General features: G+C 40.0%; 1 protein-coding gene and 1 long non-coding RNA gene across 4 annotated transcripts in view; one reads left to right on the forward strand and one right to left on the reverse strand.

The window, feature by feature from the left end:
- IMPG2 (interphotoreceptor matrix proteoglycan 2) overlaps positions 1–19,857 on the forward strand; it is a 56,151-nt gene extending 36,294 nt beyond the window's left edge. Inside the window, exons 9-19 of one of the 3 annotated variants that reach the window (XM_084522164.1) lie at positions 1,748–1,806; positions 5,585–5,829; positions 6,381–6,463; positions 10,254–10,578; positions 11,107–13,040; positions 13,880–14,099; positions 15,268–15,478; positions 17,252–17,440; positions 17,600–17,798; positions 18,581–18,660; positions 19,519–19,857. In XM_084522164.1, coding sequence (XP_084378290.1) covers positions 1,748–1,806; positions 5,585–5,829; positions 6,381–6,463; positions 10,254–10,578; positions 11,107–13,040; positions 13,880–14,099; positions 15,268–15,478; positions 17,252–17,440; positions 17,600–17,798; positions 18,581–18,660; positions 19,519–19,531 — 3,558 coding nt within the window. In that variant the 3' untranslated portion in view covers positions 19,532–19,857. Of the gene's footprint in view, positions 1–1,747; positions 1,807–3,524; positions 3,543–5,584; positions 5,830–6,380; positions 6,464–10,253; positions 10,579–11,106; positions 13,041–13,879; positions 14,100–15,267; positions 15,479–17,251; positions 17,441–17,599; positions 17,799–18,580; positions 19,197–19,518 lie in introns of those variants that run through there. The other 2 variants (XM_084522163.1, XM_084522165.1) reach the window with 2 other exon arrangements.
- LOC311438259 overlaps positions 17,019–23,709 on the reverse strand; it is a 49,195-nt gene continuing 42,504 nt past the window's right edge. The window contains exons 14-19 of the long non-coding RNA XR_014694034.1: positions 23,117–23,187; positions 22,394–22,531; positions 21,332–21,579; positions 21,075–21,217; positions 17,551–18,304; positions 17,019–17,479 (exon numbers count right to left, since the gene is read on the reverse strand). This is a non-coding gene — a long non-coding RNA (uncharacterized lncRNA). The remainder of the gene's footprint in view (positions 17,480–17,550; positions 18,305–21,074; positions 21,218–21,331; positions 21,580–22,393; positions 22,532–23,116; positions 23,188–23,709) is intronic.

Below are 23,709 nucleotides of genomic sequence, written 5' to 3' on the forward strand. Positions count from 1 at the left end.
GAACTTGTCCATGATTTCCACTCAGGAGCAGCATTTTGTTGAAAGAATCACTGCGTACTGCAGGGAGATACTCTTTGAAATCTAGGCTGCTAAGACAATTCTCGATCATCATTTATGTCCAGAATCAGCAGTGCCTATGAGAACATTTTAAAACCCTCCAACTTCAGAAAAATTCTTAAGCACATCCTTTAATCCCACTGGAGTCAGTGGGAATGAACTACGGTTGAGACTGTTAGGCACCAACTTCAAAGAAAAATTGTATGTGTGCACATATATATATATATATACATATATATATATATATAAATAAATATATATATATATAAAGCATATCTATACATATGCATATATGCATAATTTATTAAATCTTCATTTCAAGTTAACTTGAAATGAATTAAATTGAATGTTTTAATGTCTTTCCTCTCCCTACTGTTCCCATTCATTTATTTTATTTTACTTTTCATTTATCATGGTAATCTTACAACCATAATTTTCTTGGGGCAGAAAGTTTGTCTTTCCTTTCTCTTGGGAGAAGCATCTAGGGTGCCAAATGGTAGGGTCGTCTTTTTTTCTAGCTTTGCTTCCTTCTTCATCCCATTTAGTTGGGGTTCTCTGTTGAATCCCTTTAACTGGTGCTAACCCTGTGCCAGATCCTGGGCCAGATGGGAAAGAGATGTACTCACCACTGGAGCCAAAAAGCATCACCACAACTGTCACAAGTTGCTAGCATAGGCTAGACATCTTAATTTTCCTAGTTGTGTGGCCAAGTAGCAATGCCATAGAGTGTGTGTGTGGAAGAAATGTCAGATGGGATGGAGTCCACCTGGCACATGGATGTTCCACTCCTTTGATCCCTCGCCTGGTTTTCTCTCTGCTTGGATAAAGAAGCTCTTCAAAAAAAAAAAAAAAAAAAAAAAAAAGTCAGCCGGCAGCACTCAAATTGTTTAACTCTCACCAGAGACGGTTTAAAAATAGGGAGACTGGAGAGGGGAAGGGGAATTTGAGGAGTAAAAAATAATCCTCAACTGGCAAGGATCTTTTGGGAGGAAAAATACGAAACTGGCATGAACCTGCAGTATTCTATTTCTTGTTTTTGTCAACACAGTTGAGTATTGAATTGGGCCTGGACATACCACCATTCTGCTGCCCCCGGTCTTCATTTCTGAGTAGCAGTGCCAGTCACTCCTGCACCTTCTGTATGTTTAGGGCAGAGGAGATGGGCCGCGTTTTGCACTAGGTAATGGATTAGGGCATCTTAGGAGTCTGAGGCCCCAGTTCCTAAGGTGGCTGTTGCTGCTTCACTTGTTTAGGTTGCTAAGGTCTGAAGCATTTTTCCTGAATTTGTTTTAATCTGAAGAAGTTTGGGAAGTAATGGAAACCTTTGGGGAAAAAAAAGGGGTTTATGCCGCATATATAAGAGAGAGAATATCATCTGCTCATCACAGATGTTGTACAGATCTCCGCATTTTTCTGTTTTAATTTTCCCTATGAATATTTATATATACCTCTTGGGGAATGCTATATATTGTGCTTCATATTTTCTCTTTTCCTTTTGCAATAATGAAACGTCATCAAAACTCTTCTTCTCTAAAGACAGAGAATATTTAACCATATTTTTCCTAACAGAAATAGCAGCTCAGATGCATTTTTAGAATTTTAGAAAATGATGAAAAATCTTCTTGCTTTTTTCACTCTAAGGAGGAAGGTGGAGGAAATCTGTGTTAATATTTTTTTCCCCTCAAAATAGATCCAGAAGGTATTTGAAGGACTACCTGGATACAAAAGCATCCGTGTCCTGGAATTCAGGTAAAAAGATACTGGTGCATATGTGGTGGTTGAAACTTATCCTGTCGAAGGTGCGATGTGCTAGCACCACACCTGGAAGAATGTCAGTGCAAGGGATTTCCAGGATGTGTTAATCAAAGAACAAGTGCTTTCAGGCTGGTACCTTCATGTGTACAGAAATCAAAATAGAAATACAGAAATGTATATAAATGTAGTTGGCTGCTGCTGGCACCCATCAGAGAAGCTCCCATGACACGTTTGCCTTCAGTTTAAGATTCTGACCTAAAATTATGAGAGGTGTTTTCTAATTGAAAATCACTATCTGATACTTCCTCAATACTTTAGACAGTCCTAGTATTAAACAAGGAAGAACATGGGAATCTGTTGGGAAAAATGTGATATATTTTCATCTCTTTGCAACTTCTTAATGGGATGACTTAATTTGGTTGTTAATTTGGTTGGCATTTGAGGTATGTAAAGGTTTTTCTCCTTTCGCTCAAACCAAAGGTGTGATAAATGTTTGATAAATGTTTGATAAATGATCTGAAAACTTTAACTCTCTGCAGTCTCATAAATATTGCTTAAAGGAATAGTTTCCTCAAATCAGTTTGTACTTCAAAATGGCATTTTATGTTAATTTCAGAAGAAAAGGGGGAGATTCTGCGTGTTATGTATCAAACGTGATCTGTGAGTTTTTGTATACGTGGATCACAAATTATGACTGGACTTGAATGGACTGGATATGACTTTCAAAATCCAGTCAGGCTTTTCATGGGTCAATCTAAATAATGTTTTCTATTGGGACTTTGTAAGCTGTATTTCTTAAAATATTCCAGTCAATAAATTTGAGCCAGGATACTTCCGGGTAACAAAGCAGTTACAGTGAGGAAGGTTTTATGTGTGGAACCATACAGTTGGGCACTGTTCCAGCAACATTTTCAGAAGTACCAAAAAAGGATGGTACAGAAATCAAATTATGAAATGCCTGAAACAATGAGGCAGGAATGTTCCCCGTGCTAATTGCCCAAATGGATTGATAAACTCCACTTTGTTGTGGACCACTGTAGTAGAATAATTACCTGGCCTGATAAGATTGATTGATAGATATGTAAGTTATCCCTGCGTCAGCAAGGAAAACAGAATGACACTGTCTTCAGCCCTCACAGTAGCCCAGAGGCAGGTTTGGCTTTTCAGTTTCTACTTTGACTTCTGTCTAGAACCATAGCAAACTGGGGTAATGACATGGGGAAACTCTGCTGAAGCTCTGCCTGGGAGGTAGCAAAACCTTCCTTCTCAGTATTTGCAGTCTAATACGTTTGAGAGCCCTCCGTTCATTTCAGAAGTGAAATAAAAGGTTGGTATTCCTGGAAAATTCCAGAGATTCTTTCTGTGCTCTGCTGCGCATGAAGAAAAAATGTGTTTGTAAACTGACCAGGTAGAATTAGTGAGCCTTGTTTCTCTTGGTACTGATGGCAATTTAACTGCCTTACTTGCAGTACTGTGCAGTGGCTCTGCTCTGCTGGTTCCTTGTGACCAATAGGAAGTATTTCAGTTCAGTAAAAGCTGAACAATTGGTTATGCAGCAGATCGACTTTGCAATTTATAAACATTTTGCTGTATGGATTTTGAAATTTGTGTGCCCTGTAGAATATAAAAGCAAATTTGGTAAAGCTGGACTTTAAGGAACTGGTGACGTTGATTTAACAGGTTTTGCTGTTGTGTTTTGTTTTTGTATTCAGCTCTCCTGAGGAGGACAGGTAAAGACATTTTTATACACATTGTTATAATGCAGATGGAAAAGCGCCTTAGCTGGATGACACTGACTGTCTCGGGGATTTGTGGTTTTGGCTCCACAGTGAGATAGTTATCCAGCATAAATACTATGTGAGGGGGTTCTACCAGCAACTGCAAGTAACTCATCTGTTCTGGTTATGAATACACTTATATTGCTCATTTAAATGCTGCTGATAAGAAACTTCTTGAGGAAAGCCATCCTAAACACAAGTCAGCTACTGGGCTAGCTTGTGTATAGGAGCCTCTTCTGTGTAGAAAACAAAATTGTTTAATGATGACTCAAGGTCTTTCTAATTAGCAGCACAATGTTGGATAGATATGATTATTATTAGATAAATTAAAATAAGTAAGAAAACCATAGTTATCCAGCAAAGGCAACTGGCTTAAGCTCCTTCAAGGCTGGATTTGCTGTGCATCTTAGCAGTAATTTTACAAACATTTCTTAGCAGAAGATGACATCAGTCTTGACTTGTTTTTTTGGCAGATATATGCGAGTTAAGCATCCTAAACTTTCCTCTTTCAATATTATTTGAAGAATTTCACAAACAAACAAAAAAGATCTGTGGCCTTTAAATTACTGGAAGTATTATTTTATTTTGTATATTTCTCAGTAAAGCCCTAGCCAGTGTCCACAAACAGTTGTACAGAGAATGAGCGTTTTAATTTTAGAACGTTTCTGAACAAAGAAAGGTATTGAGCAAATCTGTTCACAAGCAACAGTGACTGACAGCCAACCTCTGTTACTCTGCACTTCTGCGGACTAAGATGCGTGCAGCAATTCGAAGAGGTTATGTCCCAAATACCAGATGTTATAGCCCTTTCCAGACAGATGGTGGTGTCATTGTTATTACTTAGCAATTATTAACTGCAACTGACAGCACAGTTGTGTTAAATGTAAATGTTACTTTCTGACTAGCATGCTGTATGGCATCTTTGCTGTGCCTTTTCGCTACTGCTGTCCTTTTTCATTTCCTCTACTGACACTCAGTGCTCATGATGAGCCTGCAGTGGGCTCATTTCAATAATAGGGCCAGCAGCAAAACTCCAGGAGGTTCCTGGTTTTAGTTCATGTGTTTGCTGATTGTGTCTTTGTTGTACCTGGCACTGGGGCGTTAGAGCCTTCTCTGAACAGAGCCATTGCTTTAGTGATTTTACTTTTAGTCCAGCTTTGTGGAATGAAGGAAACCCGTCTTTGGAGCACGTTTTCCTAGCACTTCATAGATTACTTCATTTCTTGCTGTGCCCCATGTACAGCCAAAGTATGCTCTATTTTCTAAGACTCCCTTGTGCTTATGCCCAGTGTGTGGCAAATCTGGTTGCTACCAACTCTGTCACGTGGAAGAGGACATCCAGACATAGGTTGGAGAAGAGCATGGAGCAAATGGAGGAGACTTAATATGAAGAAGCTAAGCTGTACATAGATACAAAACTTTGTTAGAGAATTAATGGTCAAATGAGACTAGAATAAATGCTTCTAATTATAAGGTGTATGAAATACTATTTGAGTGCTGCTAGAGGCATTATTTAAAGCAGATGGACACTGCACAGTGACAGTGATCAGTGACGCTTGCTACTGTATTGCTACTATACACAGCCTGTTTTCCCAGGCTCCTTTCTTACCACAGATCCATTCCCATCATGGGCATGATGACCTTAAAAGCATCACTCACACCACTGCATGTTGGCGGGTCTACTGATAATACAGGCAAAAAGCCATCAGTTTGGTCTCCTGGCAGTCTTTCTGCCCTTCAGAAGTAGAAATACAGGGCTGTGACCAGGCCAGATGTTGTGTTCTGGTAACCTTTTCCATGAGAAAACACAGGCAGGCAGACACAACTGTGAAAAGTAATTTAATTAATTAATTTTACCTAGAATCCTTAAAAGCAATGTATTTGTATTTTTAAAGAAAGGGTAGGGACACAGGTTTTTGGAAAAAAAATCATAGCATTTGTCATGGAAAGCCTTACATCTCTCATGTGTGTTTTCTCTCTTTGCGAAACCAAAGTGGGGTGGAAGTGCACTATGCTGTTACTTTTGATGGAGAAGCCATCAGCAATGCCACCTGGGACCTGATTAACCTTCACTCCAACAAGGTGGAGGACAACTCCTTTATGGACATAGAGGATAATCCAACAGTTGTTTACACCATCAGCGATTTCCAAGATTATATTGCTGAAATTCTCCAGAAAAATGCCTTGCTTGAAAACACTTCCTTGATTTTAGACCCAAACTCTCTCCAACTTATTAATGGTGAGTATTACTTACGATTCATCTGCCCTCTGAATAACTAAAAAAAATCACAAACACGATGGTGTTGCAGTTGGTTTTGCTCTGATTTTAACCAGGTCAAGTCAATAGCAGTAGCATCCCATTGTCAATCCCTTAGATTTGTCTCTTTTTTTCCTTTGGTTTGTGGTGTGCAGTAATATTATCAGCAATTAACAGGAAGAGAAGGGGAAATGTGTTTCACGTGATGCAGTTTGCTCTCAGCACTTTAGCTTAGCACCTCTGCCTTGGCCTTGAGCAGCACAAAAGAAATACTTGGCTTATTGTTGAATATTCAAAGATCCTACCATAGTTGGTAGAGCAGTGCTGTCCCACTCCCCTGTTCCCATCTTTTCTCTGCACTTGTGTGTAATCTGTGGGTATTTCCAGAGACAAAATCTTTCTGGCAAACTTGCTGAACAGGTCTCACAGATCTGAGATGAGGAAGGTTTTTTCAGCCTAAACAAATTGTTCTAAAACAGTTTCTTTGCACTGCTACTGCAGCATTTTGAACCTATGTACTTATATTTTCCCAGTGAAAGAAATACTACACCCTACCCAAGCAGATCCATCATGGATTACTGAGCATCCAGGTGTGTTGGAGCGTGCGGAGTTTGATGTGAGTATGGTTCTGAGCAATGACCTTTTAATTTGAGGTATGTCCTTTGCACGCATTTGAACAGCTTAATTCAGCAAAATGGAATTAAAGCCAGCACCCAGAGCTTCTCTGTCCTATTGATCATGCAGAATACAGTCAGGAAAGGCACACCATATAGTGGAAAAAAAACTCTGGTGAAATCTCTCACCTGATAATTTGTTACCTGTGCACAATACTTTTCTGTGATCATCTTGTACTACCTGGCACATTGTTGTGTTCCTGGCTGTGCAGCCGTGTCTTGTTCTTTAGGCTTCCTTTGTCTGGTTTTTTTCATAATGTTTAGTTAGACTGTAAATTGCTCTAAAAACATAATTTGTTCCACAATACTGCCTTTCTTTGTAAAGTGAGAAATAAACATAAGCAGTAAAGGCGGCGTATGAGAAGACATAAAAGGGTAAATTTCACATGCTCCTTTTGTAAATGTTTCATTTTCCCTGCAAGTTCTTACTTCAGGTTTTAGATGTCCATCCCCTTGATACCAGCAAAGGAAAAACAGAAAAAAAATAATAGCCACTGGTTTATTGTATTCCATTTTTAAAAGTGTGCATTCATCTCATGTGCCCCGGACATAGAATCAGGCTCTTCATTGGACAGGAGGAGTTAGTATCCCTGAACATATTTGTACCATGCAGTGGGGCTTCAAGCAGAGGTGCCATGTTAGGTGCCAGCAGTGCTAAGATTGAGTGAGTTTTGCTGACAGCTAGAATTTCTGAATGGTGGAACATTGTCTGGGCTTAAGAATTTATCCAGTAGGTTTCTGCTCTGTTGAGTAACACAGACGTGCCTTCCAAAAAGAAATGAGTTCAGTTCATGCCACAAAACCCAGATCCAGCTAAGTTTGATGGTTGGTTTTCACAAAGCTCATTACGAGATACTGTTGTGAAAAAAAACATGCTTTATTTCAGGCCAACCTCTAAAATCTTTATAGAAGCAAAATTTTCAGTGACTTCACAGAAGCCAACGATTCCTGTTCTAATGGTCATAGGTATAATATCCTTAACTTCATGCCAGTTTTCCCAGAGTTTTAAAAATTAACCATTAGTATCTAAAATGCAAATTCATTCATTTGCCATAAATGGTTTCATCATGATGTGAATAAATAGGAATTTAATGTAACTTTCAGGAAGGGATTTTTTCTATTTTCAAGAACTATCTAATAGGATTACAATGTTACATATGTTTATTTTAGTAAGATAATTCTGCCATTTTCACATTCTCTTCTGTGGATACTTGGACATATACAGGCAAGAAGGTTTCAGAGTAGAGATAGCTTTGCAATGTTACTCCATTTTAAATCATTTTTAGGGAATAGTATGTACAGGAAAAAATACTGGATGTTACATTTTTCTAATCATGGCCTATGAATAATAATGTTATCTCTGTCTTCAGTCAAAAATTGTGGTTATATACAAAGTATATACAAATATACTGAGTATATCCAAGAAAACAGCTGTGTACAATCTGCAATACACAGATAATTTGGGAAGTAATTTCAGATAAATTTAAGAAAATCATAAGCTGCTAAAACAGTAAAGAAGGCCAAAATGATTAGTCAGTTATTTGCAGAGATATCAAACCTTCATGGTTCAAGTAGATGCTGTTAAGTAGAACCATTACCTGTGAGAAAGAGTTTTGCTATTATTTTTTGCAGTTGATTTGGGAATGAGTTGGATTTGTATTATCGTACAGGGTCATGACATAATGTGGAACTATCATTACTTCACCATCTTATTGCTAGCAGATGGTACCAACTAATCATTAATTCCTTTCTTTGAGTTTTACAGATCTCTTAAAAATGAAGAAAAAATGGAAGTGTAGCTTTTGAAATCTGTATTTTCTTGTTATTTCTGTTGAGCTCTAACAGGTAGAATGCCTTAGCTTATTGAGCACAATGTATTTCTGGCAGCAGAAAATGGAAAATCAGGGAGGGTGTTCTGTGTTTGCAGTCATCTGTCATATTTGTAAGCCTTTCAAGACATTAGCAAAAAAACAGCACTTGCCAATATGATATTAAACTTGTTAATATAATATATAACACTGTAACAAGAATCTTTGAATAATGTTAGTTGTCATAGGAACATCTATCCACATTAAAATAAATGATGAGGTGCAATTCCTGGCAACTAAATGCTCACATAAAAAATGTATTGAGAAGCTATTGCTGGTAGTCCTTTTTCATTCTTTATGGAATTTATATGTGTAATTTGTTTCTAATCTTGCACAGTAACTTTTTTCACAGGTTTATTTATAATAGCCAACTTTGCCAAAAAAAGATAATTGCTGGAGCACATGTCTGTATGGTATATATACTTCTCAACTGATTGTTACCATATACATTCAGAAATATGAGAAGACTGTGGTGATAGAACAACCAGCTATAAAAACCATGGTCAATTCAGGTAGACAAATAATCAGATGAAAATAACTTAGTTGTTTCTAAAATGTTCAGATACAGTTTGAATGAAGTTGAAAATTTAATTCACTCATGTTTCTACCAGGAGTAAAATTTCAATCTGAAAAGTATTTGGAGTTTTCCTATTATTCATTCTAAAGTAAAAGAGAGGGATTTGAAAGGAACAGTGAGCTACAGAATGATTAAATCAATAGTTTTTTTGAACTGTAATACGTACTACTGAAACCTTTGTCTAGTGTCTGCTTTACTAGCCACCATCAGCAATTAGTTCTTAGTAAATTAATCCTTCTTTCTTCACTTGACAGTTTTTCATACCTCAAGGCTTTTTTTCCCCCATTTCTGACTGTTGCACAGCATTGATAGCTGGACAGGTAGCCGTGCAAAGCGCTAATCCCTGAGTTGTAGGCAGTGAGCTTGCTTTTGTAGTCTTGATCAAGTAACTTAATCTCTTCACTGATATTCTGCAATATCATTACCTCATGAGACACTGTGGGAGTAGATTAATATTCAAAGATAAAACGTGTTTGGTATTCTAGCTGTAAACCAAATAGTGACTGGAGCATGGCACATAAGTACATAGTGTGCAGATTGGAGGCTTAAAAAGACATTCTTTTTTCACAGTTCATATAAGTTGCAAATTTCATTTTGTATACTCCTTGTTCATCATTACTGCTGAACAAAAAGTTTTCTTTCCACAGAAGTATTTCAGCTTTGAGACTGAAGTTGTTCTGCATTCTAAGTTACATTATGGTTATAGTTTCCCTCTCAGGTTCACATACCAAAACATAAATGACCACCAAGCGTACATACATATGTGCATATGAGTGCAGTTTCTAAACCGTTTTTATGTACGATAATAACTATAACGTTATAATTACTGCATTGATTATGTAGCTGATGAATAATAGCTGCTACGACCTCTTCATGCCTTAGGAAGGAAGGCAGTATTCTGTGTGCTTATTTTCCATTTAATTAGAAATAGTTCAGTTTTTCAGTAAGGAAAAGGAAAGGACATGGTTTGGGTATTGATGGCAAGTCTCTTAATACGCTAACTGAAGCTGCACTCCAAAGAACTGGAAGGGCTGTTTTCCTTTAGAAGTGGCCATGACTGGACACATAATGCATGTCACAAGGACGTGCACTGTATGTGTACGTTGAACATTATTAGCACAGGGCACGTTTGCCAATCCTTCCAGCTGGGCCCCTCCTGTTGCTATTGTTACTTCCTCACAGAGGCAATACTACCAGATTTTGCTGCTGGTTAACACCTTGGATATGTTCAGCCCAACATGGACAGACCGTACTGCCCCTGTAATAATGGTTGTGGTTTTGTTTCAGGATAACACCTTTTTAGCTGAACGGCCTTCAGCAGATGAATCAACGGTCAGCAATACCTTGCCCTTTGATTCCACCAAACCAGATTCCACTTCAGATAGTGAAGAGTCCGATGACAATGAAATCCACCGAAGACCAGCAAATCAGGACTCTGAGGCCAGCTGGACACCTGATGCTCCACTTTCCTCAGAAGTTGATGTCACTTCTTCGCCTGATGGGCTGAATTTAGAAGATGGGAATCAGACTCCTCCTTTGGTCACTGCACCAGTGTTAGAGCGTGATTCTGTGGACTCCCTGGAATGGCTGTCAGCCCCTGATTCTTCAGATGGTAAGTTCATGCCATTGACTGAAGTTTAAATTTGGACACAAGTGTCCTGTGACACTCCCCAAAAGGGTAGTTTACCAAAATGGCTTTTCAGAAAGGTCTACAAATATAGTAGACCTATATATTTCTCTGATTGTTTTTACCTACTCATTTTGATCAAATGCTGGTAACAGGTGATAATGCCTGTTTGCCTCTCCAGGAAATTACATGTACGATGCTTCTTTAATTGCACAGAAATATTTTCATATAGGGCATGATACCATGCAGAGGTAATTGAAGCAGACTAATTAGCCTAATGACATACTACACAGTAATTGTTTTATTGCATACTCTGCAGCCCTGATTTGGCTCATAGAATATCATAAGGAAAAGTGGAGAGGTTAACAGGGGTCCTTCCAACTTCAGCATACAAAGGTCAGTATATATCACAGGAAACATGCTGAATGCAGATCCACAGCCAACAAAATGAACTACATTTGACTCTTTTTTGGTATAAACAAAAACTGAGTGGAAACTCATTTATATTTTTAGGGTTTGAAGATACTGGACTATCAGAAGACTTTATTCTGCCTTCGAGTGCCCCTTCTCACCTCGTGCCTGAAGAACCTCCATCTACAGATGATTACGTAGTTCCCCTGTTTCCTGCATCAACAGTGGCCTCCTCGTCAGTCACGGAGACTGACACTAAAGCAACAGCCTCTGCTGAGGTGGAAGAAGTAACTCAGGGTAGTCCTGCAGACAGCAGCAACGCAGACTCTGTGTTGCATAATTCTGTGGAAGAAAATCCTTTTCCCTCAGAATTACACCCCGTGGAAGCTGAAACTGATATTTATCTCGGAGATAGAATTACATATGAAGATGGGTCTGGTTCAGCTTTTGATGGTTCAGGAAAAGAAATGGAATCAAGTATTTGGCCTTGGGAAGAAGCAACGCTGGAACCTGTTTTCTACCCTGGTCCTGATAGCTGGCTTGATGATGATAATGAGTCCTTGTTAATCAGAACTGAGGATATTCCTGAAGGCCTGATCTTAGATTATATTCTTAACTCTCAGAATAAATTAGATGATGATCCTTCCAAAGATGAAAATGAAGGTATGGCTGACATAGAAGAAAATTTTCTTGATGAATCTGAAATATTTGTCTTTCCAGAGACTACAACTCAGCACGTATCTCTGCTTCAGACGGAGGAGCCATTACCTGTGGAGCCATCTACACAGACAGAAGCATCGAGCACATACGATTCTTCTTTTGTTAAACCAGCCCTCGTCTTGGAGCCATCAGAGGACTATTCCTCTGTAGACATGCCAACTGGAGAAGCCCCTGTCTCAACACACAACACAGATGTGTCTGTTGAAGATGATAGTCTCCTTACACCTTCAGTAACTCTCAGTACGGACAATAGTCCTACATCTACTGCAGCACTCAGTACGGACAGTAGTCTTACATCTACAGTAACCCTCGATATGGACAGTAGTCTAGTATCTACTGTAACCCTCAGTGTGGACAATGGTCTTATGCCTACAGTAACCCTCAGTACAGACAATAGTCTCACATCTACTGTAAGCCTCAGCGTGGAGCAACCTGAAGAGTCCAGTGTAGGTCAGGAGATCGTTTCTGAGGCAGTTGAACACCAGAACGAAGGCAGGCCAACATCAGAAGAACTGTTCACAGCAGGGCAGTCAGATCTGACTGAATCTGCTACGATAGGCTACTTGGACACAAGCAGTTCAGAAACTATTCTGACTGCAGATCCTTTTGTGGTGAACACTGATACTTCCACTGAAGAGCAGCAAGCCCTGGACACATCTTTGGCAGGCCAAAACACTGGCTCGGCAATAAAGAAACCAGCTGATGTTTGGCCTACTGACAGAGTGCTAGAAAATATATTAGATCAGACAGTAAAATCAGCAACACCAACTGCAGTTGAAGCTGCAACTACGGTTCCTTCTGTAACAGAGCAAGCCACTGTTCTAGAGGGTGTTGCTGGACAGGGTGGTACAGACCACAGCACGCTTGTTTCTACGAGCATCAGCACTGTTAGGAACTCCTACGTAACTGTGAGCATCACAGCAAACATCGCCGAGCTTCCATCCGATCTCCCACCGATGGGATCCACAGCGTCACCATCGGTGGTTACCTCAGCAAAGGTGGGAGATGAAACAGCCAGGGTCCTGGATGTGTCGGTGGGGCTGGATCACGTCAGCGTTGTCAGCTTTTCTCCTGAGCCGAGTGAGGAGGGAAGGAGCCTGACTGACAGTCACGTGGAGCTCACCACCCGTGCCCAATCCACAGAGATGGCCAGCGTGGCGTGGGCCACGCGTGAGAACCACAACAGCACTCCTGTCCCATCACGAGCTCTGGTCGTGTTCTTCAGTCTTCGGGTTACCAACATGATGTTTTCAGAGGACCTGTTCAACAAAAATTCCCCTGAATATAAAGCATTGGAGCAACGATTCTTGGAACTGGTAAGAAGCACTTCTCTACTAAATATCCATTGCCAGGTAGAAATTGTTGGTCAGTCCTAGTTGGTATGCTCTCTTTTGCAGAGACAAACACAAGACAGGTGTGTCCAGATATTATGTGTCCTTCTACGGGAAAGTGCTGTCTGGGAACATGGGGGAGAGGGAAGGTTTTTGTTTTGTTTTTATTCAGTCAGAATTCTGTCTCTCCGAAGCTCATTATCTTAACTGTGATACGTGCCAGATGCTCTGCTGGTGTCAGTAGATGCAGCAGGGTAGCTGAAGCCAGTACAGCATTCCATTCAGTTGCTTCTGGAGTGCTCTGGATTTAGTCTATGGGGAGAGAGAAGTAAATAAATTGGGCCTGTCAGGAGATAACCTTTCTGCAACATGTTCAACCCACCCTAAGGAAGAGGCAGTTTGACTGATCTCTTAAAAAGCCAATAGCTAGCTAACCTTCATAGGAGTAATACAGCAACAACTACCAAATTCTAACCTGGCAGTTCCCATCTTCTGACTGAAAGTAGTATTTTGCTATGGGAGATGGAGGGAGTAAAGAAGAGAGACAGAAGGGGAAGGGGCTCGACAGAAATGTCCTTTGAAATGACAAGTATGCCTGGTGCTTAGAGCAAGGGGAGAGCACCGTGTGTGTCACAAGAACTGTGTGTATAAACTGTAGACTAAGAAACCATCTGCAAATTGATATTTGGGAAAAGTTTTAATACCCTTAGTGTGGGATTTGGATAAACCGATTCAGATCCCCGCTGCCTGATGCAATACCAGTGCAACTGGCTTGAGCAGAGATTTGAAGTTTCAGTTTTTCTGTCCTTGTCCCTGTGCTGCAGCTGGTGCCGTACCTTCAGTCAAACCTAACGGGCTTCCAGAATCTGGAGATCCTGAACTTCAGAAATGGCAGCATTGTGGTGAACAGTCGAATGAAATTCGCCAAACCCGTGCCTCGGAATGTCACCAATGCTGTGTACATGATCCTGGAAGACTTCTGCAACACTGCGTATCACACCATGAACCTGGCCATCGATAAATATTCCCTGGATGTGGAATCAGGTAAGGATGGCAGAAAAATGCAGTTTTGGGGCAAGGGATTTAGAGCTACTTTTGCTTTAAGAACTTGCTTAGGATCCTGGCAGCTCAGATTGCCCACTGGAGTTTAGGACAGACTTTCACAGAGTTGAAGTACACAAACAGAAGTCTGTTATGGGACTGAAGATATGAAAAGCAAAATGGGACACGGACTGAGCAAACTGTATGAGGGCCTGTATACAAATATGGGAAAAAAACTTGCTTATGTAATTGTCACTGTGCTTTTACCAAGGAGTTGGAGGAAGATTGGTCAGCAAGGGCAGTGGTGTCCTTCTCTCTTGAGCTTATCTTCATGTATGGTTTGGAGTTGCTTCATGGGTCTATTCCCACAGGTGGCAGCCCGTTTAGCTGTGAGGAGTCTGCAGTGATACTTTCTGCTGCCTTATTCTTGTGGTTAGGGCTTGATTGCAGTAAAACATTACTGGCCCTCTTAATTTACTCTTCTGATACGGGGAAGTTTCTTTGCTGCCCAAGTTAGCCAGTAGTTTACCATATAAGCAGCCTGGAAATACTTCCTGTTTTAAAGTTAAGGAAAATAACAGTGCTGAGCTGATGGCAAGTGGTAGCTGTCCTTCTGAGGTAGCTCTGTTATGAAGATAGTCATTTTTAGCATGAAAAATCTTCTGATATTGATCGTGTGATTGTATGCCAGCCCTCTCAAGCTTGAAATGCCACAAATGCTACAAGCTTGTGTTCCTTGCAGACAAAAGCAAATCACCTCACAGTGGGCGCTGTGTCCCAAGTCCCCTTGCCCTTCCCTGTGTGCTGCCTAGGTTTTCTGTAACAAGAAATACTGGAGATCAACTGTGTTTTATTCATTTGCAAAATACAGTTCCAGCAGACAGAGAACATCTGAGGTACTGCCTGTTCCAGTAAGAAAAATAACATTTTATGCTTGCTTTTTCAATTGGCTTGTTGGGTGGTCTTAGCCATACCATTCACATGAGCTGTGCAGACAGGAACACTTTGTAGCGCTTGTTCACCTTAGCAGAACCCTTTGAGACTTAGGAAAGACACATGCTGGGTTTCTGCAGATTATTTTAACCAGGTCATTAGAGAAAATGGCAACAGTGCTTTGCCTCAGTTAACTCTCTCATCGACTATTAACGTTTTCTGCTTTGTGTGTTCTCAGGTGAGCAAGCAGATCCCTGCAAGTTCCAGGCCTGCAATGAGTTCTCCGAGTGCTTGGTGAATCGCTGGAGTGGGGAGGCTGAGTGTGTCTGCAATCCCGGCTACCTGAGCATCGATGGGCTGCCGTGCAACAGCATCTGTGATCTGCAGCCCAACTTCTGCCTGAACGATGGCAAGTGCGACATCAGCCCTGGGCAAGGCGCCATATGCAGGTAGGTCATCCTGTTCAACACAAGGCGAAGCCGTGCTGCCTCCTCTGTCCTAGCCTTCTATGAGAGTTGTGCAAAATTCCCCAGGGTAACGCATAACAGGTGAGATGCCAATGGTTATCGGCCATGTAATGCTGCTGAAGGGTTAGTTTGCTTATGTAAAGTTTGGAAATGAGACAGTAACAAACGTATTTTAGTAGAACAGAAATGCCAGTCAGCAAAACTATCTAGGGAAAATAATAGCAATGAATGTATTCAGTTGTTAAAATCACCTTCATTGACCTTTTGAGACGGAACTTCTCTCTGGCAGTTTCCTTAAGTAGCAAAGTGTTAGATAATGTCATAAAGCATCTATGAGTTGATTCTGTTGCAAAAATTCAGATTTGAAAAGCATCCTTATATGTATTAAAAATGGTGCTTTTAATTAAGAAAAACATCATAAAAGCAAAGCATTGGCAACCTGAGAAAAAACGTGTGGTTTCAAGACACAGGCCTCCTGGTTTAAATTTTGTGATTTTTAAGATACAGATGAATGTGACTGGGATGCCTATATTTTACACGTAGGTGAAATGATTCTACAAGACACAGATAAATTGATGTGCACTCCAATACTGCACTTATTTTTTTCCCTTTCCAGCAATGTAACCGTCTATTTTTAGAAACTAAGTACAGCCCTCCACAAAAGGTAGGAAAATGATTACAAAAAAGGAATGATAGCTACTACTGGTTATTGTTTATTAGTTCAGGTCCTTTTTTTTAAAAAAACTTACTTCTAAATTTTAAAGTCAATCTTACAGTCCTGGCTTCTAACAGGAAAACAATATGATGTTTTTTAATGCGGTGAGGATGGATACTTTCACAGACATAGTATAAATTTTATCTTCTTTATATAATAGATGAATAAGAAACAAGTATCTGAGCTCAAGCATGCTCTGGCCATTATTTTTGAAAAATACTTTGAAAAATATTTGTGAAATATTTTTTTGAAAAAAGCAGGTTGAAGAAATTCAAATACTGGTTACTAATTTAGTTAACTATCTTAGTAAATTAAGTCTTTTGACATAAATATCTAATGTGTAGTATTAATAAGGCTCAGTGTGGTGAGTGCTTGTAATACCTTACAATTCCTTGATTTTTTTTTTTTAAATAGCAAAAAGGCCCCAACACCTATAATGGGGCTATATTATTTTTACTGATATGTTTTAAAGGTGATAGTAGCTATAGCAGTCATATTCAGTAGCACGGCGAGGCAGAAATAATGATTGCTGATTAAGGGAGCAGTTGCAAAGATACACTTTTAGGCACCCCCATCTTTCTAGTCACTTATTTTGTGTATTTAATCATTGTGGAGTTTACATATAATAAACATGCTGTTCATTAACACACCTTCATGTGTATTTGCATTACAATATCATTAAGACTACATTTACAGTGTTTACTACATCATGTGCAAGGCTCTATCACTGCCAAACTTTTTACTTGGTCTAAACACCTTACAGTTTTAACATGTTGCAGGATACTCTAAATAGCAAAAACCACAGGCTTTTTGCCATTACTAACGTTTTGTCCTTTTATTATTTTTCTGTCTCTTTTCACTAAACTCCTCAATAACAAAAGAGGCTGTTCACAATAATAATAAAATGTTAGTGCTTAAGCATATAAATATATTTTTAAGATAACTAAGGCACTGTCATAAGAAGAAATTAAATACATCTGCATTAACTGAAGTCATAGTTTTTGGCTGGTGTTTGAATTCCCAGTGTTTCCTTTTTGCAGGTGTCGTGTAGGAGAGAACTGGTGGTACAGAGGGGAGCACTGTGAGGAATACGTGTCTGAGCCTCTAGTTGTGGGTATCGCCATTGCTTCTGTGGCAGGGTTCCTTCTTGTGGCATCTGCTGTCATCTTCTTCTTGGCCAGGACCCTTCGAGACCAATATACGAAGAGCGACACCGAGGACTCTCAGGGGTAAGTGACGCCACCTAATATTTTAAAGAACATCTGTCACTATGAGGATAATAATTCTGTCATAAGTCTTAGCATGTCATTGACAAGTGACAAGCTGTATATATACGCACCTCCCAATGCCAGGCTGCAGAGCTCACGGTTTATTTGTTGCTCCCCCAGGCAGGGTGACAGCCTCTCGTCCATTGAGAATGCCGTTAAGTACAACCCCATGTACGAAAGCGATACGACTGGCTACAGCCACTACTACCGCAGGTACCCTCAGCTAACATCCTACAGTTCCACCAGCGCAGACACGTCCACCGACTACAGCAGTGAAGAGATAAGGCACATTTATGAAAACAGTGAGCTTACAAAGGAGGTAAGTGACATGGCTTTTATACTGGCAGAGATGTACAATAGCTAAATAAGTCACAACTATGGCTGCTGCAACTACATAGGAGGAGAGAGAAAGGCTTTCTTGACCTGCTTGCTATTAAGTGTATGGAAAGGAATGGGTGTGCTTGGAGGAGTAATGAATTTCACATGATAACAGAGCTGACTGCCTAAGTAGCTGCATGAGGACTGGAGTGGTTTGCTTTAGTGCTAGATATAGTCTTTAGCTTTTAATGCCAACTACCACATGTAAGACAGTTGCAGTGAGATGGTGAAAATCCAGAGCCTCCAGGCCTTTAATACAGGGGTTTTGAAGTTTAGATCTTTCTGACCTGTGAGATGGATCATATTGTTCTCCTTCCTTTATGTGTACATGGTATCCAGCGTTCACTCTAGCAGGCTGAAGAGAAGGGATTTACATCTACGAGCTAACCGCAAATCCTTAAGCAATGGTGAGAGGTGTGAATCCAGCTTGGATGTAGGGAAAAGTATCTGTGAGAGAGAAATGGTTTTGTTAAAGCCTTTTAAATGCCACATTCCCTCCAAGCCCTGGTTTTGATTTAACAGCTAAGTACTACTGGCCTCCAAAAATGAAGTGCTTCACTTTTAAAAATAGCATAAAGAATTTTAGTTCTGGGCTGCCCCATTTCGAGATCTTATTGAAATAGCAAAGCATATGAGTTTCATTTTCCAAGAAAAAGAACTTAGTTATTTCAGGAGTATTCTAATTTCTGTTATGTACCTAAATTTATCTTCCTTGTATTCTAGGAAATTCAGGACAGAATTCGAATTATAGAGCTCTACGCTAAAGACCGTCAGTTTGCAGAGTTCGTTAGGCAGCATCAAATGTGAGTAAAATATCTTGTCTGGCTAATTCCTTTTAATGTTTTCTCATGAAGCCTTCACTACATCGCTATGTTCTTCATATGAAGGGTCTAGAAATGCTAGGGCACTAGAAGTTAAGATTTCAGCATTATTGCTGAAGAGGTTTGACCCTCCTAGAGCACTTAAAATAATCACCGTCAAAAGTAGGTATCCCCAGCAGCTACGTTCAAAGTACTGAAGAATTCCGAAGTTAATGGGTGTCAGAGGAGCGCTGACGGACAACAATTAGGCCCTTAAAGTACAAATAGAACCTTCTTAACTCTTTTTAGCATCGTTAATATTACCTGGTGTTAAATACAAATTTTAAAAGCATACTAATTGATCTTCCATGCTCAAGACTTGGCAGCTAACCAAAAACTAGCAGGCCACTAGCACAGTACTGTCTGATATTGTGGAGTCATTATCAGAATAAAAAGCTTACAGTTCCAAACAGTTAGTCAAGCTGAGCTGTGTGCTTTGATGCAAGTTAAGCATGGAAAAGGCTATCGCAGAATTGAACTGGTTTCTCACTGTAGCAAACAGCAAATTACAGATATATCTGTTAGTTTGAAAGATACTGCAGTACAATTCCTTGGGATCAGATTAAAATTAACTGCAGTAGCAAAACCCTTGTGTTCCAAGATCACCAACTCCACTTCTTTTAATTGAAAATAACTGCAGTTCACATTTTTCCATGTCAGTTCTTCATTTTTTCAAATTGAGACAGATCAGCTTCTAAATTTTCCACAGCTGGAAAATAGAAAGGGCTGCCTCATATGAGCCTTGAATCCAAAGTTTGAAAGAGACTAACTTAATCATTGCTTCTCTGTTTTTCATTTCAGGAAGCTGCTTTAAGAAAAAAAAAAAAAAAAAGGAATCAGTAGAAAGCATGTGGGAGATAAAGACTACCTTGTTGCCATAGCAATGGGCTCAGATGTAACTGCAAAGTTACTTATAGTCTTAACATTGCATGGATGGATACAGATGTTTTCTAAATGACTGGCTGAAATGTACAGATGTCTGTTTATCTCAATTACCTCTGGCTTTTCTGCGTAAAGTGACATTTTAAAGAGGTGATCCGAAGTGGCAGAGGTTATGAAAGTTCATTTTTCTTTAACTCTGAAATGGACAATGTGAGTTTGTATACCAATGCAAAAAAAAAAAAAAAAAAGAAGATACATGCACAAACTAAAAATAAAATGCACCCTTACAATTCCTGTCTGGCATTTATCCCCTTCACTGGAGCCTACTGTAGCAGGTATAAAGCAGTAGTGGGAAGAGCTCTTTGGTTTGCACATGAATGGTTTGTAGGAGAGAACCATGATGATAAAATGGTGTCAGCATTATTGTAAAGCATTCCTGTTATATATACACAACCCTAACCTCACTGCAGAGGCTGTTATTTTCTATGGCTGCCTGCTTTAACTTTTGTCAGCTGGCATTAGCAAAACAGAACCCAGTACTGAGGTTCTCATTACTCTCCCCAAACACTAAGCATCACCGCTGATATTCAGTCACCACATCTGGTGCCTGAGCAAGGCAGGGCTGTAATTCTGCAGCATCGTGTTGTTAAGTCGAGATAGTTGGCTCTCCAGCTGCTCCTGACAGAGACACAAGCTGGGGCGCAGAAGGGCTTCCATTATAACAATATTCTGTAAAGGTTAAGTGACTAACATAGACTTTTGTTGTACATAGACAATTTGTTGTTAATATGAGTTGTTTATCTGTTATTTATTTCCCTGACAGCTTATTTTCAGAGTGCACTTAATTGTTGAAATAGAACGATTAATAGTTTAATGACGACATACTAGTGGCATTGGTGCCCATTGTTTTAAAAATTTTATTTAGTGTTTACTCCACGTTGAATTCAGCCAACTAATAGTTAAATTTTCTTTACTGAACTGGGCAATAGCCTGCTGTGGGCTGTGTTTCAAAATCAGGCTGTGGTATTTAAATGGATGCATATTTGGTAGACGGCAATATTTTTTTTATTGGGAAAAACAAACAAGCAAAACACCCCAGCTCTGGTAATCTCAGCTACATGGAAGTCAGGGTAGAATTTCTCTAGCAGGAGCAGCCAGCCTCAAGCATTTTAAAATAGCTGAACTGAACTGTGTGTCCTGAGGTATAGAAACTGAATTTTATCTTGAAGTTAAGACAAGAGTTTTGACTGCATGTTAAGGTCTGTGGGACCTGTGCTCAGTCACCAAATCTGTTGTTAAGGCATTAAAATTGCAGTCAGGATTAAGGCACAAAGAGTCTCAAATCAGCCTCTACCTACAAAGAAGGCCAAGGTAATTGTTATCTTTACCAAGATGATTATTTGTAGTTCTCAGCCCATGTGTGCCAACAGCCAAACGATACTTATTAGAATTCAACAATAGTGAGACTTACTTACTTGTCTATAGGCTGCATATCTAAACCAGTAAAGATTTCAGTGTGATTCCTCTTCCTCTTCTGGAGAGCCTCGGTGGATCATTTGCATGGTGTCTTGGTGTCTTCTTGCCTTGAGTAGCAGGGATGGTCATCAGAGCCATGAATCTGTCAAACAAATGCGTACATAAACCACTGTAAGTCCAAATAACACCAGATAGCTGAAAGCAATACAGTGCAGCTTCATGTTGTTGGGACGTGATGTTATCAGGCAGAGCTTACCTTGTGCTGTGTGACCCTGGGCTCTTAGAGCAGTGCAGCGCTGGTCCGGACTTCGTAAGGCACAGCCCCACTCTTGCAGGGACACGGGTGAGCCGTCCTGGGACACTGAGGCCTCGTGGTCACCACCACTGCACAGCGGGGGGAGACGCCGGGCTTGGGGTTCGCTTCTGTGCAGCTGGGCTGTTGGCCCGGGGAGCTTCTGCACTGCCTCTGCTAAGCTGGGTACGGCAGCTGGGACCAGGCACCTGCTACAAGGTATTCAGGTATTTGCTGGGCACAAACTGAGGAAATTATTGGTTATGCTGAGCACGAGGCATTTTGTTGTATATACAGTGTATTGTTCCTTTCTGTGTGTATACATATAAACATAATGCTATCTTATTTTCACTACAATAAAAATACAATTTCCAAAATATTTTATTCCTAGAAAATTCATGTAGAGACTATTTGATATGAAGAAATCTATCTTAGGCACAGACACATGAATTTAGTATCAGAAACGTTTTAGTTTTTTTTTTTTTTAAATGAATTGGGTTGAGCTGTTGAACTCATTTTTAGCACATGCAAGTGATAAAGACCTTTTGAGGCTCTAATCAAGGAATCAAAATGTGCTGTTACTTCGGTGACCTTGATGACTTAAAAAACCTGACCTCTCCTCCAAATGTCTTCACATAAACTTACAACATGGCAAGAAGGACTTACTGAAAAATCTCTAAATATCTTAATAAAAATCAGAACAGGCTCTTTATATACATCTACCAGTACTTGTTAATAGTCAAGATGCAGTTTTTCACTTGCTTCAAGTAAAAAGCACAGGTTTGAATGATGGATTAATTTGAGAACACCTACAAAAGCAGTTACTGTTTGCTGAACACTGACAGGTCTGATTGCTTGCCATCCCCAGGCTTGAAAAAGATGTAAATGAGGCCCTGAAAGACACTGTCAGCTGCCCCTTTAACAGAGGCTCTCAGACACATAACAACAGATTTTGGACCACACTGCTCTGTACTGCAAAAAACACTGGGTACAATTCACCCTTTAACAATTTAGACTTTCACTCACGTTCCTGGTCAGAGCTGCTGGAATTGGTCCTTGATGTAAGGCAGCAGAGGGAGCATGGGACAACTCTTCCACACGGGGTCTGTGGGCAGCGGGGATGCCATGGTGCTACAGCTCCAGAGCAGGGACAGACACCTCATCCTGTGAAAACACTCAGCAATGCCAATTTGTATCTGTAAGCACTCTTGGACAAACACAAACTGACTTTGCATAGTATATGAAATCCAACAGAGTATTATTGCCATTTAAACATTAATAGTTACGCCCAGCAGTTTCATGGTACTTTTTCTACTCCAAATGTCCTATAACCCCAGCAGCATTGCTCTCTTATCTTTTCACTACTTGATCCAGGTTGAGAACAGAAGCCTTATTATGTTCTACGTAATATCCATCTATTTGCTTTGGTTTCTCAAATTAAAAAAATAAAAATAAATCAACAAATCCAAAGCTATTTCTGGGCCAGGAAAGGATTTTTTTTTTCATCTGTCAGTCCAAGCTGGGAAATTTTGTTTTGCCACATTCAACACTAGTTGGCTCCCCTGCTCCAGATTATTAATGGCCCCAGGAATTTTAGTTCAGTTCCTGTCCTCTTATACTCCCCCCTGCTGCGCCTCACCCTCCTTGCTGGTTCACTCACAACACTTTGCAGGAGGAAACACCTTCAGCAGGCAGGCAGCTCTGGCTGGAGAATGCCAGCAGGCTGCAAGACTTAAAATAACAGCTCACCTGAGGTGCTATGGTTGTTTAGGAGCCATCTCAGGAGCAGTTCAAAACGTGTGCTCTTCGTTGAGATCTGTCTTCGTGTTGCATTGAAAACACAGGAAAGCCCTCTTTCAGAATGAAAAATGCCCACAGTACCGGAATTTTGTTGTACACATGCCAATTGATTTTTTAAATCAATTCTACTGTTAGCACATCTAATGACTACATTAACGTATTCATTAAAGATAAAAGTTGCAGTCAGCTACAGTTAAAGCCTTCCCGATTTTTTTTCTTTTTTTCGGGAGATCCCCTCACCAGGTCTCATTTACACAACCCAAACAACAAATACAAAATACAATCTGTCTTGAATCATAGAAGGCTGAAATGTTAGCCAAAAGTCTTATATTAAACACAAATCAGAGTTAGTGTTAACTGCAGTTGTGATTGTATCTCCGCAGCTGATTACCAGATGGGGAAACTATGCCTTTCTGGAAAGGCTGACCTAGTTTGAACAAAACTGAAAGCAGCAACAACAATGGATACGGCCATACATCAAGACTTTATGTGGGCATGTGACTGGTTGAAAGAGGGCAAGAGAAGGAGCAGTCTCTCAGTAG

The sequence above is a fragment of the Aythya ferina genome (genome assembly GCF_964211825.1).
Source record: "Aythya ferina genome assembly, chromosome: 1".
NCBI lineage: Eukaryota > Metazoa > Chordata > Aves > Anseriformes > Anatidae > Aythya > Aythya ferina.